The 18,203-nt window shown below is 39.1% G+C and overlaps 1 protein-coding gene across 1 annotated transcript; it reads left to right on the top strand.

Annotated features, from left to right (window-relative positions):
- Positions 1-5,466: 5,466 nt before the first annotated feature.
- Positions 5,467-13,548, top strand: EBAG9 (estrogen receptor binding site associated, antigen, 9). Its single transcript, XM_008941088.1, has 6 exons — positions 5,467-5,551; positions 6,473-6,570; positions 9,854-9,932; positions 10,121-10,279; positions 12,307-12,414; positions 13,444-13,548. The coding sequence occupies exons 2-6, from the start codon at positions 6,488-6,490 to the stop codon at positions 13,537-13,539; spliced, it is 525 nt and encodes a 174-aa protein (XP_008939336.1). The 5' UTR covers positions 5,467-5,551; positions 6,473-6,487; the 3' UTR covers positions 13,540-13,548.
- The last annotated feature ends 4,655 nt before the right edge of the window (positions 13,549-18,203 follow it).

The raw sequence follows: 18,203 nt of genomic DNA, 5'->3' as shown, positions 1-18,203 counted from the left end.
ACGTGAAGGGCCTGGCGAGTCGGTAGGCAGCGTCTGGGGACTAAGAGGGTTGGCGCCCTGTAGTGAAGGCTGGGTTGGTGCTGGACACGACAGGTCCCGTCACAGCTGGCGGGGGTTTAAGCTTTTTTTGGTGTTTCTAGGCACTCTGTGGGGCTGGTCTGCTTGGGGTTACCTAGTCTGAAACTTTTCTTTGTTCATGCTGACTGACAAATCGCATGAAAGCTACTGGGAAAGTTGCTTACTACACCTTTGAAAGCTCAAGAAATGTCTTAACATGTCACAGGAAACGCAGTTGCTACCACCTGCCTTCTGGGCTGTCTCTAGTAACACCAGAGCCTTGTAGTGCTTCTGAATACTCTGGGAATGGGGATGTGCCCGGTAGAAATTTCTTTAAGCATCATCTTGCACAGCACGTCTTGTAATGTAGCTTGACTGTAAATAGCTGGTGCTTGTCAAGACAGCAGATGTTGTAAGATGTTTTTGTGGTAGTAACAATGAGGATGTGTTAATTTGTCACCTCTGGCTTTCCATGCAGCTACAGGTAGCTTAAGTCCAGGATAACTAGTAAGGACTGGAATGGAGCTGGAATCTCTTGAGCTCTGGTTCTGTGTCAAGAGAACTTCTCCAGTGTTGTGAAGTGAGTTACATGAATTAGTGCATTATGTCAAAGACTTCTTGTAAGTGTAACCAAAGCTGTAGTGTAGTATCACAGGATCGCATGACTTAAGTCTTTGTGTTCCGTGTGCTGATTTTCAGAAGGCAGTAGCATATATAGATATGGAACTGCCAAAGAATCACTGTGATTAATCAGTGGACATACATGTCGCATTTTAACTAATGTTGCCTTGAAATGCAGAACTTGATCTAACTCAGAACAGAAAGCTCCAAGAGTTCACATTAACCACATTGAAGCTATATTCAGCTTCTTGGAGAGGAAGGGGTGAGATGGGGTGGTGTGACTAGAAATTTCATGGCTCTATTACATTCAAAAAAGTTGTCGTGTATCATATAACAGTGTGGCATGTGTCTAGGAATAACTTTTGAACACCCAGTGTGCACCAGGCTGTACTGCCTTTGATTAGAGAGACAAGTATTACTTCTTGGCTGTCAGTATCTTCTGCAGCTGCTGATAATCTTGAAATCTCTTCCTGTATCTGAGTGCCTTGGAGGACCGAGCTCTCTCCTGTGAATTGTAGGCAGAATAGTCTTCTCACCCAGCTGCTTCATGACGGCCTAGAATGATTGCTTGCTTTGAAATACGGGAGAAGTTGGTTGTGTCTTTCTGTACCCGAGTCAGTGCTATTCCTGAGTTGTTACTTTGCCTTTTTTTAAAACACAGAGTGGCTTCCTACATCTTGTAATGTATGTGATTTGGAGGAGGATTTGTGTACTTGAAAATTAACAGGTTTTTTTAGCTCTATCTCCTAATCTTCATAAGATTCCATCTCTCTATAAACCTACTTGGGCCTCTTCAGTTTGTTGTGGCCACTCTAGTTCTGTAAAATTTCATACAAAATGGACTTTCTATTCTGTCTGTGCCACTTGCACTTCGGAGTAGTCATATGGTACTTGCTAGTTTTTTGTCGGCCGTTCTAATGAAAACATGCCGGTTCAGTGATGTGCTTGTGGTGTTTTGGTGCTGACACATGTAAGCACTTGAGGCCAGTCTTTTGTACTAGGAAATGGACTTCTCATTTTGCTGTAGGAGAGCAAGGCTTTTTTTTTTTTTGTGGCTATTCATGTAAATGTTGGCGGAGAACCTTTCAGGTTCAGACAAGTTATTTTTAGTCTTGATTTAGAGGCCATCCTGTGGCTATTTAGCTAGCTGTGTTTAACATAACTTGAAGTCGCTGTTTCCAAGATGGTTTCATGTATTCATTCCAGAGTCACAGATGAGTTGATGTGGAAGAAAATGTAATAAATTCATAAAGCACTGGTAATTCAAGGCATAAATGCCATTTCAAAGATGATGGTGATACCTAAAGAAATCTCTACAGCACAAATCAGTCATGGTAGAGGAACAGAGGAGGACAGGATAGGTGCTCTATAATATGAGTGTTTTCACATCTTCTTCACTGATAGTAAGAGAAGAGTTCACCAGAGGATAAGTCTATAAAGCAGTTTTAGTGCTACAAAGTGACTTTATTTTAGAATTGATTCTTTGTCTGGAAATACTGTTTTAAGTGTTTATATAATTAGGTATGAATGAAAGAAGTGCTTCTCCAGATGACAGCATGCTCACTGTACAGTGGTGACCAGTGAGAGTTGTGCATTTTACACTGTAGCCGCTTCAGATGGACAATGTGAGCTGTGGATCCTTTGCTGGCTAGTGTCAGTGAAGTCAGAGGTGCCAGGAGTTCTAACGAGGCCACTGCTGCAAGCTGGGGGCAATGTAAAAACAGTTCAGTTCAATAAACTTCTGAACTTTCCTTCACTTCACTGTATTTCATTTACAGATCCATAAAAAGGCTTTGGAGATAAGTTGCCTCATTCTTCTGACTTGGTTCTGCTGTGTTTGACATCGTGCTTCTGCTGGGCTTTAATTCTGGCTGTGCTCATGTGAGCATCTGCTCTGACTTTTTACCAATAGAAGGCAGTATGACCTATGCAAGTCAAACTGACTAAATTTGGTGTCTGTTACAAAATTGTTGCATTGACTGCTAGAATGAAGTTCATTAGGACTCATGTCCTGATTTATTTATGTCTATCTCTTGTAATGGTACTTTAAAAGTTTAGTTGACAGTAAGTCTGATAAGTGTGTAATACCTTAGGGGCAATCTCAGTAATTGGAGAAGAAAAGTTCTATTCCATTTTTTACACATTGGAAGATGAGGCTGAGGTGTGATAAATGCAAGTGTATCAGGCTGATAGACAATTATCAGATTTTCTGAGTTCTAGTCCAGTGTTTCGCCTTTGCCTCCATCTCTTAAGAGATATTCTAGGGCTCCTGGGCCACTTCGTGTTATGTCTCCCTGCTGTCCTGTAACGAGCCAGCCGCTGATGTAATTGTAGTTCCTTTTGGGACTGATTATCAGGGAAAGGCTTAAGAGAAGAGAAGGAAGAAGGAAGGTTGTGGCCCTGCCATTTAGCATGACACCATTCAGTACTTGTTCCATTCGTGAGATAAGGAAGCTACATGGCTCTGCTTCTTTCCAGTGTTTAAGAAAGGCAACAAGACAAGAACACTTTGTTTCACTAAACGAGTTTAGTGTAGTGGTATCCAGTGAATTTAGGTTTGTGGTGAACTCAGGAAATACTACATTCCATGTACATTTGTACTCGTACTGCTGCTTCAGAATAGAAAATTAGTTACCTTTGAGAAAATTAATTAACTTTAAAAAAAAAAAAGACACACACACAAAAAAATCCTTAAGCAAACCCCAAAAGTCATCAAGCAGAATTCAAACCCTTTAACTTGAAGATAAAGGTTACTTTTAACTTTTAAGCTTACCTTGAACTTTTCTCTTTTTTTGTTGGGAAGTGCTGCCCTTAGAGTAACATTGCAAATGGTTCAAGTGCTGTTTCAGATACTGGGGAGAATACTTGACTTGTCCTAATCTTGGTTCAAGGTTCTATATTTTAAACAGCTTTTAGCATATTGCTAAATTTAATGCATATGAACTGCTTCATATCTTACTTAGCAGTATAAAAACTAGATACACTGATGAAAATACTTTGTAAAGGTGGATGATTGCTAATATTGCCATGGCTAAGCGATAGCCTGTTGTTGCCAAAACTCTGGCTGTGCAGCTGACAATTTGTGGTGTACAGAGGTTAACTTAGCTAGGAAGGCTACAGTCGAAGCTGAGAGAAGAGGCAGGCAGAACAGCACTTGCCATCTTGCAGGGCCTGGCACTGCCACAGCTGAGTGGACTGAAGCTCTGATAGTCGTGTTGTGTGACGGTGCACGCATCTCTCATCCTAACTCTCAAATTTTTGCATGACAGATAGAAAGTGGAGAGGGGCAAGTTGTTTGATTTCCATGGGAAATGATGATAGCTCTTGAACCCCGTCAGGGCAACCTGGTGGTATTTGGAGTGTCGTCACTCGTGTAGGAATGACCTGTGGTAAATGGATTAACTTCTGGTGGCTTACTCTTGTCAGCAGTGGAATTCACAAGCTTGCAAGCCAGGCTTCTTGGGAATTCTCTTTTGTTCTAGTTGTTTAATATTAGACAAGTCAATACAGTATACTATTTGATATATTTAAAAAATGGAGGTGAGTTGGAAAACTGGGGGTTTACGTATATGTAACTGATATACTTGAACATTGTTTTGGTTTTAGTTCTGCACTTAGGTCATAATCTTTCCAGTCCTTTGAACACATGCCTAAATGATACTGAGACTGCAGAGGGCTGTGAGTAATGGTTGCCTCCTAAAACAACCTTTTCAATCAATAGCTTATTTTTCAATTTAGGACCTGTCTGGAGCATCCAGTGTGGTGATTCGATAGGCTAAACAATGGGGAAAATGGCTTTACTCTTTCTAACATTGAGTACTTCTCTACTCCTTCCCCCCAAGCTGATGGAAGAGTGAGTTCTGCTAGAGAATAGTGGAGTGAGCTTCTAAGGAAGCTTCCTTTCAGAAAAGATGTACCTTTGTTCTCTTTTCAGCAGGTCACCTGCTCTTCAAACCTCAGATCCCAAGTAGATGACTTCTATCTGCCTCTTTTAAAAGTAACAATTTCTTTCACCAATTCAGTGTTAGTTTGCAATAATTTCTTCCTGTAGCATGGAGAACTGTCCTTCTAATTACTATCCACTGTATTTTTACTGACATCCAATATTTCTTCAAATTCTTGACTGATGCATTCTCCTATCACCTAGATATTGTCAAAATTGCTTATTCCGGAAGGTAAGGAGGTGCTTGGGTTTAATATGGAGTCATAGTCCTATCTTTAAAAGCTAGATATTTTGGATGGTGTCTTCTCTTCTTGGTTCTTTGTGGGAAGTTTGGCTGTTTCCTCTTAAAAGCCCATTTAATACCCCCTCTTGTGTAAAGTTCTCTACATTTTTAAGTCCTGCATGAAGTGAGATTAAGACAACACTAGTGTTGAAGTAGAGGTGACATGTGTCCTATAAGGCCTTTCTCCTGAGCCACAGCTTAATATTATGGTGTGTAATTTGAGGTTTGCTAACTGACTTAAGCCTTCTGTTTTACAGTAAAAGGGCCTGTTTGTGTAGTAGCCACCCTGTGTGCTTTCTCAGTACTAGAAATTCCTGATCTGGACTGTATGTGAAACAATTTTTCCAGTACTATATTACTTCAGTGTTTAATACTAGTTACATTATGTTGCAAATGAGCACCAGTAAAAAGTAAATCTAAGCTCCATGAAGCTCACAAATCCCATTATGTACTTTTTAATAAAATCCTCAGGGCAGTATTGGAGCAGCCTACCTAATGATCCACCTTCCTGACTCTTCCTAACTTAAAGCCTGGAATATAAAAAGTGATTTAAATGCCATAACATATTTGAAATCAAGGTGTCCTTCCATGGAATACTCATGGCCTGAGGAAAATGTCACAGGGCTGCCTTCTCTTCCCACCAGGAGGTATGTTAAACTTGCAACAGAAAGTGTTGTTACAGCTGTAGATGTATATAATGAAAAGCTATTTGTGAAGCCTAACGTCTTATTCTTTACTCTGAAATGTTCACCTGTAGAAGAGAGAAAAGGGATCCCTGAATTACAGCAGATTATTCTGACTCAGTCTGTACATATTTGAGGGGATCTGCTAGAATGATGTGATGAGTATAAATTTTCTAGATTATCCAACTGACACTGAAGAGTAACTGCCGAGATAAGTGGCTTCAGCCGCAGACTGTGTTTTTCATGGCTGGATTTGGTAGCACCACCCAGCCTGGTGCAGGAATATTGGTAGATCCAGGAGTTAGCTGGTGTTGCAGTGCACACAGTGTGAACAGAGTCGTTCTTTGCTGATGATTTTTCAGTGACACTGGTTCTAAAACAAACAATTTTTCTTCTCATCATACATTCTCATCCAAATGGAAACTCTGTTGGGATGGCCAGTTTGGGGTTTTGACCTAATGACTACATTTATAATTTGTATATGCAAGACTTGCTCAAGCAAGTGTGAGCTTCTTGCTGCTGCTGAGTCTGTTCTCCTTGCATTGCTAATGCTCAGTGCAGTTGCTACTGCCTAAACCAGCTCACTGTGCAGTCGCTGCGACTGACTGCCCACACTTCCCATTGAAAAGTGTCTTTAACTGGGACTTCCCCCGTGGTGTGAGCCCTTCCCTTACAGGCCCTATATGATGGGGACTTGTATTTCTTATGTGAATGAAATGCCCTGATAGTCAGCAGGTATCATCTTTGCTCCAGGTAACTCCTCCCTTTTCTTGCATTAATGTAGTTTTCAGAATTCTTCTTGCTTGTCAGCAACTGGGGAGACTGACTTTCAGAATTATGTGAAGATGTTTAATTCTCTATATCTGACTCTTTTTTCTTTTGCAGGAAGGGTTTCTCACCATGGCCATAACACAGTTTCGACTCTTTAAAATCTGTACTTGCCTGGCAGCAGTGCTTTCTTTCATTAAAAAGTTAATATGCAGGTAAATGTGTTATTTAATTTGGTTACTTTTTCTACATGCTCTTGCACTTCTTTCCTCTCAACACTCACCCACCGCTTTTCCCAGTTCTGAGTTTACTAATTGAGAAACAATCAAGACAGATAAAAATTATGTCAAATTCATTCTTTAATCTGGATATTACTTCAGGGTTCAAAAGTCTATGACGTGCAGTTTTGACCATGTGTTGTGGTATGATAGCTCTAATGAGGAATATCTTCTACTATGACAAGAGTTTTAAAATTGCCTTTTAAAATTATCTTGGGTCAAACTTCAACAAAAACTGTTCTCTTCATTTTCTAGAAGTACTTGGCAGGTGCTGTTTTGGTTTTTTAAGAGATCCAGTTAACAGCAGCATCTACCCAGTCACCAGCCAGTAGGCTTTCAGTACACATGTAAGCAATTCTTATCCATCCTGCTTTGTCCAGAAATAGTTGCCTGAGACTTCAGATTCGTTTGTCTATTGAAGATTCCAAATTAAAGTTCAAGGGAGCTGCTTTTTTTTTTTCAGCAAAGATAACTTATTTTTTGGTTACTCTTGTAAGTCATATTTAGTGTTCCTTTGAGTTGTAGACCTAAGAATATAGCAGTGTAGTAACTAGAAGTATTCAAAAACCCCTCAAGAGTTGTGGTTATGTAATAGTAAGAGTTCACTAGTGCAGTAGCAGAGTACGTGAAGTAGACCTGTTGGGCACTGTGCTGTCGTGTGAATTATTATTGCTTCTTGTCACCCTTGCAGAATGTTGTTTTACATAAACAAACAGCAGTCTACAGAAATGTATTCTGTTTTTGTGTATGCTGACAACTACTTTATCAGGGAGGTTAAAGCATATGCGCTTCCTGTTCACCTTTACTTGAAGAGTAAGAGGAAGCTCTCAACTAGGTCTTAAATTCACTACAGATCTAGTGAAGCTTTAAAAAGATGCATTTTAATGCTGCATGCCACTATATAGGTGTCAACCTTAGTTCTGTGATTTGAGTTCCAAATTAAATGAAGAATACTTGCTGTTCAAGTGCTAAAAGGTCAAAACACTGAGTTGATGGTAGCTTCTTTATTATGTGGACTCTTCAGGTGTTACAGTAGCTTTTATGAGCAGATAATTCAGTAGGTATAACAACAGTATTTGCCTCTATTTTTCAACTTTTGAATGACCCAAATCTTTGAAATGAAAAGCTGAGGAACTGCTTGGGAGTAAAAAGTAGGAGAACTTATCTTCTGTGAATAATCATTAGTTAAAATAATGAAAATTTTAATTCTTTCACATAAATGAGTCAGCGGATCAGATTAGTTCACTCTATTAGCTACAGATGTTTCTTCTGTTTAATGTCAGCTGCAAAGCATAGCTTGATAAATTTTGTTTTCCTGTAACACACTGTTGTGTATGTGTGCCTCATAACCAGCACATTAATTTAGTTAAATGTGCATTAATTCAGTGGCTATAAGCTAATACTTATTTCAATTCTATAGTGTACATTACTTTTTCATTTAAACAAGTGTCCGTGAAGACCATGAATGTTCTTAGTCAGCATAAAGACTACATGTAGTACTAGTCATCTCTTCAGTTAAAACCTTTTGGATCAACAACAGCCTGCTTGACTCCACTGCTTCCAGAGAATGAGAGCTGTAAGTGTAAAAAGAGGCAAAACTGCATTCTGTTTAAAATCTCTGGTTGTCTTCTTCAGTTGAGAAGTGTGGATGCTGCTAATTAGTAAGGAGAAACAAAACCAAGAATTCTCAAACTATTTAGCATTCAGAGCAGTGACTGATACCTGTCTAATGGTGGTTGTTCCTCTGAGAGTCTTGTGGAGAAAGGCAGCCTTTCTCAGTGCTGCCCTGTGTAACGTGTCCTTTCCCATGTTGTATGGCAGAAGCTGTTCCCTCCCACCTTCACCCTTGTCAGTATAATTTTGGCTAGATGAATGCTTGTTGTAAGACGTTTGCTGGAGTCTTAAAGATCTTATAAATATGGAAGTACACATAATTGCAGAAGTGATGGCTTAGAATAGTATTAAAGGTAGGTATGTTGCACAGGGCTGAAGGAGGATGTTTACAAGCTTGAGTTTTCTTTAGAGACATCAGCTAAATGTAGTCAGCCAAAACCAGAAGTCTCTAATGTGTTTGAAGGAACAACATTTTCACCTTCCTTTACCCCTGAATGGTGTTGCTTTTCAGCTTAGAGGAACAGTTTCTCAGGGGGTTAGAGTTAATTCTGTAAAGCTTGAAAATGTAATGATAGCACCCAATCTTTCCTAAGGACAAAACTGTTTGGCTTAAAGTAGGAAAAATACATGTCATCATTCACCAGCATGCAGCAGAGGTGGTTTTACAGGCAGTTCAGCTATTCTGAGTCAATGGTAGAATGTTCTATAATAGTAAAACTAATGGATATGAGCTCCAAATTGTAGTTTGCTCATTTTATTCTAATTAGTAATAATAAGTGAGACTTAACTTTTTCAAGCTGCGTAAGGTCAATTACGTGACTGTTTTGCCATAGGAGCTTACACTCCTTACAGAAAACATGTGAGAGCCTGAATTTCATTCTCTGTGTTGTAAGGTTTGAAAAGATAGTCAGTGTCAACTAAGAATATTTTAATTGTGATTTTTGAACAGTCATTAAGCAAATATCTAGGTGGTTCTTTTGCAATGCATTAGTGTTTTTCAATGAAAATTATTTGTTATAGTTGCTGAAATGCTTTAATTGAAACAGTATTCTTTAAGTAAGTAGAAAGAAAGATTACTTGCATAATCTTGTATTACCTCTTTAAAATTTGAGGGGAAAATGCTTTAGAGGGCCCTCGAATAAGCAGCTCAAAAAGTGATTTGTTAGGTACAACTTAACATCTGGGACAAGTAGAAGGGTTTCTCAGTTTATGGTAGAAATGGTTATCTTTGAACAAATGTAGATCAATAGTGTTTGCTTCAGAAGCACGGGCAATCTAAACATTGTAATTGTATGCAAATAACTGAAATAATTTGTCCACTTTTGTATTTCTTAGAGTTGCTTCTCTATTTCCACTGCAGTTTGAAAAGTAAATTATGCTTTGAAATTCTTGTAAACAGTGCTTTAAATTAATGATGAAATTCCTTTGTTTAGCAGACTTTTACTGGCAGTGGTTAATACTGAGGTAGTTTAAGCACTTTGTGTTTTAGCCACGACTATTTTCAGTAGTGCTGTTCTCAGACTTCCTTTTTGTTTTTGTTTTTGTTTTTTTTAAACTTAGTGCTCATGTTTTCAGAGCTTGGAGGAATCCTACATTTTTCTTTCAGGTCTGGAAGAGGGCGAAAGTTAAGTGGAGACCAAATAACTTTACCAACCACAGTGGATTATCCATCTGTTCCTAAACAGGTAATTGCTTAAGTGGTAGGTGACTTAATAGATAATCATTTAACAGAGTGATTATACCAGTCCAACAACAGGATTGTTATATAGCTTACAAGGATATATTATTATATATGGTATATAATATTAATTAGCAAGATATACAAGTTTTAACTTAAAGTTTGTATAAACTTGTGCCATATACTCTTATTCAGCCTGAAGTAGAAGACTGGTCTTCGTGGGATGAAGATACACCTACCAGTGTGAAGATTGAAGGTGGCAATGGTAATGTGGCTGCTCAGCAAAACCCTTTGGAACAAATGGAACCTGATTATTTCAAAGATATGACACCAACTATAAGAAAAACTCAGAAAGTAAGTATTGCACTTTCCATTATACTTACAGAGGGTGTTTCTTGCTTTAAAATAGGCTGTAAGTAAATAGGCAACCTGAAGAAGGTGTTGCAGGTAAAATTAAGCTGTCCTATTGAAAAGGGAATAGGTGCTGAAGTGTGGTCTGACATGTCCCAATAAAAGTACTAACTCTTTGAGGTCTTAATGTTATTGGAAACTTACTAATAACTTCATAGTCTGAAGGCTGTGGGAAGTATAATCTGAGAACCCTCAAATTACTTTGATTCTGAAGATCAACCACTGCACTAAGATACTTGTGCTCATCCCCTTCTGTTATCTGAACAGAGACATTCCATGTCCTGCTCTACTGAATTCTGCAGTAGCAGCACAGCTGTTTCGGAAAACAATGGTTACTTGTTTCCCCAAGTTACAGTGGGGAGGCTGGAATTGGGGAGCCGTTAGTTCAAAATAGCTTGCTCTTCAAGTACCCATTTTAATTACGGATACAAGAGAGAAGGGCATGCCCACAAGAACACCAACACTGTAAATAAATGTTCATTAAACTTCTGGTAATTGCAAAGGTTTTTTTTCTGGGGAAATCTTCCCGCTGAGTACTTACAGGGCTTTGAGTCAAGTGGAAAACCTTTTTCACAACTAAGGCAGTCAAGTACTGGAAGAGGTTACCAGAGGGTTGTGTAGGTTCCATCTCTGGAAGTTTTGAAGACCCAAGTGGATAAGCCCTGTATGCCCTGTGTCAGAGCTGACAGTGCTTTGAGGAGGGTTGGATTATAGACCTCGTGAGGCCACTTCCAACCACGAGTCTTCCCGAGGTCCTGTGAACCATAGGTGGTACTGGAGTCAGTTTTCTGTACATTCAGGATATGCAATATTCTGTGGGCTAAATTCTTCTAAGGGTTTTGATCTCCCAAAATCGGAGAAGCAGAGGAGGACTAGGCGAGGTAGATTTCTCCTTGGTATCTAATGACACTTTTTCGGTAAGAGTGCACTTCAGGTTGAGAACGCAACTTGAGAGGAGTCCGTGCTGTTTGAAAGCTGGATACTGGGTTTGGCTTAAGTGTATCCTTAGGGGTGACTGCAGGCACCGTAAAGAATACTCCTATTAACTCGGCCTCGTTACCACCCTGAAATATGAATTTGCATTTGTATTTCCATCAAATCTGGGCCCAATACAGACCTCAGCATCTGAGGTGGAATCTACTCTGCTCATATCTGCAGTGTATGGAAATGGAACGTCGGTCAGATAACATGGTCTGTCATTGCTGAATAAGATGGTCTGGTCCTTTGTCCGCTCTTGCATTGGTACTAGCATTTGCACAGACACTGGAGCTGTGAATGTACTGAATGTACCTCTTGGAAGCAGCAGAGACTTCAAGTAGGCTAAATGAAATAAGTAAGTTCATATCTTGAGGTCAGGACAAATAAGGAATGCATGATCTTAGCAACCATGTTAAATGTGCTAATAAGCCTTTCAGGAGAACCATTAGTGCACGTTTTCCAGCCAAATCAGCACAGAGCTTCACTGGTTGATGAGATAGTAAATTACACTGCAACTATTGAAACTGAAGTTGTGCGAACAGATGTGCTACTGAAGCAGCTAAGGGAACTGGTGTTCTGGAGGAGTATAGCTGTGCAGACAGCACTGTCCTTGAGCAGTATCTTATAGTGACCCACCATGGAAGCAGGAGTTCGCCGAGGAATGTGTCATGTTATCGGTAGCTTACATGAGTACTGTGAGATGTGGCTGTTTCATCTGCAGTTCTCTGTGCCCTTCCTCTGCCTTGGTCCTAGATTCCCATGTGACTTAAAAAGCTAGTGTTGTGGAGGAGGAAGTTCTTGGGTCTTTTACGTTTAGTTTCCCTTACATAGCAGTTCATTTGGCTGTACAGCTTTCAAAATCTGAGCAGGTTCAAGACCCAGTGTGGTGTTCTATAGTTGTGTCTTCACAGGCAAAGAGTTCTGTGATCACTGAGGAATTTGGACATGCTTTGACTTACTACTTTTCATTCCTGTTTTTTGGACATTTTCAGATAGTTATTAAAAAACGTGAGCCTTTAAATTTTGGGATTCCAGAGGGAAACACGGGATTCTCTAGCAGATTAGCAGCTACGCAGGATATTCCTTTTATTCACCAGTCTGTAAGTATGTGCGAAGTTTTAATCTTGTATCTTGGCAGTTAAATGACTGTTCTGTAGGAGAAGGAACAGTCTGCCTAAGGTCTGTGTTGTGGGAAGAAAGGAATAGTTGTGGAATAATGTGAATTGTTTTAAAAATTGAGTATTTGGTTCAAAGCAATGAACTGGTTAATTTTAACTAATTTATTCTACTGAGGACCTTAACCAGGTCAGTGCTGAAAAGGTAAGAAGCTTCCAAACACTTGTTTACTTGCAAATCTTCTAGAGCAGCAGACTAGACTTTTTTTTTTTTTTGAGTCTATGCAGTAGTAAGCTCCAAACAGAAGAGCAGAAGGCTTTTTTTTTTTTTTAAAGCCTCTGGATTACCTTTGCTTTCTTATCTTGGTCTAATTTTTAACTTTCTGCTTCTTCCTTTCTGTAGGGATTGTGTTTTAATAGTTTCCTAATTTTTGCTTTTTAGCCTTTGAGCTACTACTCTAGTTAGCTAACAGCTTGGCTGTTTAGAGGGAGCAGCTCTCCTTCCCTTCCCATTTGCATGCTTTAACAGTGCTTCTGCTTTGGTTGACATAGTGCACAAAAGGGTCTAGACAGAAGGCAGTAAGATACCATTTCCTCAGACTGTCCACAATGAAAATAATTCAGGAAAGGACTTCTAGTGAGACAAAGCAATACTCAGGTGATGTTGAACGCACAAATGTGGATGTACATGTTGATTTGTCTGTGAAACTTCCAGAAATCTTCTACAGTATCTACTCAACTGATCTTCTCTTTTCTAAATATGCACTCCAGTACTTCCTTCCTTCCTTCCTTCCTTCCTTCCTTCCTTCATTACCTACCAACAATATCCAAAAAAAACGTCCAACAAATAGCTTGAAAAAGTCAGTATTAGAGCAAGGGAAAATACATAGATGGTAAGCTGAGAAGTACTGTCATATGTCAAATATTTCTGGAAGTCTGAAGCATTAAGGTTAAAAATAAGAGTGTTTTAACTAATTATTCCATGTGCTTAGAGTGTCTCATCTTTTATTTCAGCCTGAACTGGGAGACTTGGATACTTGGCAAGAAAACACTAATGCCTGGGAAGAAGAGGAAGATGCTGCTTGGCAGGCAGAAGAAGTTCTCAGGTAACTGAAAATAATGTAGCACCATGTAAACCTTTTACATGTAAAAAAATCAAATACGAGTTTGTTGTAAGACCTTTCTGTAAGTGCCAAGAATTGTTAAATAATTCTTAAGGCTAATTATTTTTAAGCATCTAATCTCTGTGTAGCTGGTACTTGACATTTCTTAATCTAATCAGTGTAGTAGATGAGAGAGGGGAAATCTGAGAATCGCTGGAACACTGGAACAGAACATTAACTCCACTACTGCCCCCCGCAACTCCTGCACTTATGTACAAATAACGTGTTTCAGATCAATTCAGTAACATACCAAAGGTTGTTCTTATGAAAAGGATCATAACCATGTGCAGCAACATGAAAATAATTCAGGATAGAAGATGAAATGGTAAGTATGTTCTTGGAATCCCTGTAGGAGATATGCTTTTCTAGTTAACTAAAGTAGAGGCATAAGGCTTGTGTGTAAAATCAACATCTTGCATAAAGTTAGTGTGAATACTTCCATTTGTGCTCTTTTTTTTCCCCTTTTAGGAAGACGTGGAAGGATTGTAAGGGTAAAGAGATGCAGATTTAGTTTAACTTAATCACACACAATACTTTGAATTCACAGTGGCTTATGGTAGCCTGTTTCATTCCAGTTTTATCAGACATTTAATTGCTTGCTACATGATCAGATAGCCTGCCTCAGATGGCTCCAGCTTCCTAAACTGCTCTCATTCCACTCATAGAATCACAAAGATGTGGCTTCAGCACAACAATAGTGATAATATGAAATAAGGGTATGATATATTCAAAAATTAGAGAGGTAATAAATTCAGCCAATTCTAATTCTCAGTCTTGATCTGCACCAACTTAACATGTGAATACGGTTTGTAATGCAAATATTTTTGTATATTTAATCAGATACCTCTGTGTACATTCTGATCAATATCCCGTGGGTTTGGTTTTTTTGGGGTTTTGGTTTTAGTTTCAGTACAGAAACTCTTTCAGGTCGTGTCTTTCACTAATGTACTAGAGAAGTACAAGCATTGTGGTGTGTGCCTTGGGCTGGTTTTGTTCCAAGGATAGTACCTTTTCTTGTAAAGAACATCAGTAGGGTCTGTAAAATCTTTAATCTCTAAAATGCAATTTACTGAGACTTAATCTATAATTCACTAGACAAAGAAAATAAGAGACAATGAAAAATACTGCTTTTTTTGAACTGAGAAATGAAACAACTCCTTTTGCTAACAGCAGAGGCCACACTGTACTTAACCTATGCCACATTCTACTACAGAAGTTTTTAGGACTATGAAAAGAAGTACTCAGACTTGTACTTGTCCCCGAAGCAGAGACTTATACAAATTAGCTACTAAAAATAATCTTCTGTGTGCATGTGCCAATGTGTTTCTGTAGTGTGAAATTTGTGTGGTGGATATTCTCAGGGTGGTCCGAAGTATTTTGTCTGCCAGTTGTCAGGTTCCTGCTGTAGAATACTTAGTAAGAGAGATCTCTCAGGTGGCAGTAGTGGTGGGATTTTCCCACAAACTCTATTTTTCAAAGTGTCATCTTACTTGGTTGAAGCTGTTCTAAAGATTTCAGCCTGGCATCTTTAATCTTGATAGGCTTCAGCTCAAGTGGTTAATCTTCATAGAATCTCTCCCTGGCCCCACTAAAAAGTATCAAAGGAATACAGAAGGGCTGTGTATGTGTCCAGATATTTCAAGTAAATAGAACATGATCATATCTCTTAACTGTGATGCATACTGCTTGGGTGGTTGTGAGTGGCCACCTCAGTACAACTGATCATTGTGCAGTCTGTATCCCAGCTGTGTGAAATAAAACCTTTGTTTTATTCATGGCACATCAAATGACTGTTTTTCTGTAATTGAGGAAAGTGCTGGCTGATTTTTTAGCAAAATTGATAGGAAATATCTTCTGGGTTTATAGTTGCTCTTTCAGTAGACATCTGTGGTGTAATTAACATCTGACATTTAACATAAAACTTTAGTACTTGACAGGCCTGGCTCTGTTTTCAACACACTGTAGTCAGGAAGTGATCTGGAGTCTCTTCTTAATGCTACAAGACTACATCTTGGTCCACAAAATGATCTGAAGATTTCAGGCTGCTAAATGGGAGACAAAGTCCCCCTCCCTCTCCAGAGTGTTAATGATGACTACACTCCAGCAGTACTTAGTGAGAATCAAATGAGCACGCAGAAAAAGCAGAGATCTCCCTGAGCTAGCTGTGGCTGGTACCTGTTGGTGCTCAGTATTCAGAAGTACCTTTGAAATAATTTTTCTGTAGTAACAGAGTGCTGATGAATCATACAAAAATGGGCTGGAGCCTGCTAAATGTATTGTGAGCCAGATGCTTCCTGGAATCAAAGCCTGCTGAAAGAGTGCTGAGGAGTAGGCTGCTAGTGCCTGAGAATTTCCTGTAGTCTGCTTTTTGATTGGTTTGCTGTTTGTGGGTTTTTTTTTTCTTTCCCCCTGCCACGCAACAGGTTCTGGGCCGGAATAGACTGGAATTTTCCAGTCAGTGATGAATCGGCCTAGTGCATGATGAACTGGATTTTTTAGTTAATTTTAGTTAGAACTTGATTTATTCTGTAAATTGTAGATACTTATCCACACCTTTAGGCTTTCTAATACCAATGAAGTTTTTTTTCCCAGTGGGAACATTTAAGCTAAACGCTGGTGCATTTCTACTTGTATTAAAAGACCAGTGGTATGAAATCAGTCTTTATTACAGTTGTTCAGAAGTTATACAGTAAATAAAAACATACTGGAATAAGAATGTCTGCTAACACTGTTCTGATTATAATTTGTGTTCTGCTAACCAATGAGAGACATTTAGAAGTTTTTTTGGACATAACTTGTGCTAGGAATGCAAAGCAAGTTTGACATCAGGAATGAATACTTTCCTTGTTCAAACAACTTATATCTTTCCATACAGACTGCTGAATTCCTTTCTTTGAAACCTAGAAAAAGTGAGTCGGACAGGGCTGCAGTTCACTGTAGGCTCTCCCTTTACTGAGAAATGAAACCTTCCTGAGCCCGAAGGGTGGGAACTTTGTTGAAAGCATGCAGGAGGTTTGGATTAGAGATCAGTGTTTTGAATAATGACCAGGTAGAAGAGCAATGGAAAGGTAATCACTTTGTGGTAAGCTACTTGTTGATTATTTTTGGTGACTTCAGTTCCTTTATCTGAGGAGATGTGAAGGTCTTTTCTCATTTGGGCGTAACTGAAGTCCAATAAAATGACTCAGCCAGTAGAGGGCATGGAAACCCCTTCTCTGTGCAGAGGAGTTCTGTGTCCTACAGTTTATAGGGGGAAAAGAAATGTGATCTGCTAGGACTTCCCTCACTTCAGAACTGCAGATGCATAGCAACATTGCTCAGCACCTCCTGTGGCTTCCTGCAGCTCTGCTGTCTGTGTGCCAGCTGCCATACGTGTGGCTCCTTCCCTGCTGCATCCCTTCACAGGCATGGGCAATATCACAAAATCTACTATAGTGGCAAATATTTTGCATATCCTAGAGTGCCAGTACTGCTGAGTATCTGGCTTTCTGGTGTGGTGTAGAATAGTGGGTCACGATCTAAAAAACAAACAAAAAAACAAAACAAACAAAAACAAACAAACAAACAAAAAAAAACAAACAAAAAACCCAAACCAAAACAAACACACAAAAAATCCAACAGCACAAAACTTTTGGGCATCTGTTAATTTGGCAGTGAATTTGTGAATAAGTGTTTCCCTATGTGAGTGTTTCATCTCACTTTTCCTTTACAGACAGCAGAGCAGCTTAACAGAATATAGGAGAACTTCTAGCCATTGATAATCAAGGGAAACCTTGAAAATATTAAATAAGTGCAGTCCTTCTGCTGTCCAATATAAAGATAATATGTAGTCTTTTTGCCTCAAATATTTCTAAATTTTGTGAGCCCTCTTTGTCTGTAGTGGGAATCTACTAGAGAAGGTTGCTTCAGGTGTTGATAGTTTTTAACTCTGTATGTCTAACACACTTAAGTGGATGTACACAGGTAATTTAGATACACCGAAAGCTAACTCCTTACTACTTTGTCAGCTAGAATTCTTTACTCTCTTTTACTAAGCAATTCTTCTTACTGAATCTCTTAAATTTCACCTTGTCAAGTTAATGAGGCTTCATTTTTATTTTTAAAGTCCTCTTGCAAGCAACTTTGCAGATTTTTTTATGTCTAATAAACTGGATCCGATGCAGAAGTGACCTGCTTACAGAATCCCAGACTGGCAGGGGCAGCACAGGAGAGAGCTGCAGTGTGTCACCTCCAGTACTGATCCAGTTGTTGCCCCTGCACCACTCAGTCCTATGTTCTTGCTGAAGTGGGGGAATAAAACGAGTGGATTTTTGTGTTGTCTTTTTTCCTTCACTCTAGTCAGCTATGTGTGTGTTTGAAACTGGAAACCTGTTTCTGTAGACAGATTCATTGAGCTAGCAGGTAGTGATGTCTGGGGATTTATGGCAGTGGTAAGAAGTAATGCTAGAAGGATACACAACTGAAGACTTTAAAAATTTATTTCCTTAATGGCTATTGTTTATATTTGTACTGACAATAGAGTACAACACAGACCCTGAACGCATGAAAGGGAGTGCTAGAAGTTAGGATCTCATCTGATGGTGAGGAAAATGTTTGTCTTGCTTGCATTTC

The sequence above is a fragment of the Merops nubicus genome, unplaced genomic scaffold (genome assembly GCF_000691845.1).
Source record: "Merops nubicus isolate BGI_N331 unplaced genomic scaffold, ASM69184v1 scaffold39405, whole genome shotgun sequence".
NCBI classification, from domain to species: domain Eukaryota; kingdom Metazoa; phylum Chordata; class Aves; order Coraciiformes; family Meropidae; genus Merops; species Merops nubicus.
This window is presented reverse-complemented; position numbering and strand designations above follow the sequence as displayed.

Coding starts and splice junctions, on each gene's coding strand:
- EBAG9 (XM_008941088.1), top strand. CDS start 6,488: ATGGCCATAACACAGTTTCGACTCTTTAAAATCTGTACTTGCCTGGCA. Junction 6,571..9,853: donor ATTAAAAAGTTAATATGCAG/GTAAATGTGTTA, acceptor TTTTTCTTTCAG/GTCTGGAAGAGGGCGAAAGT. Junction 12,415..13,443: donor TTCCTTTTATTCACCAGTCT/GTAAGTATGTGC, acceptor CTTTTATTTCAG/CCTGAACTGGGAGACTTGGA.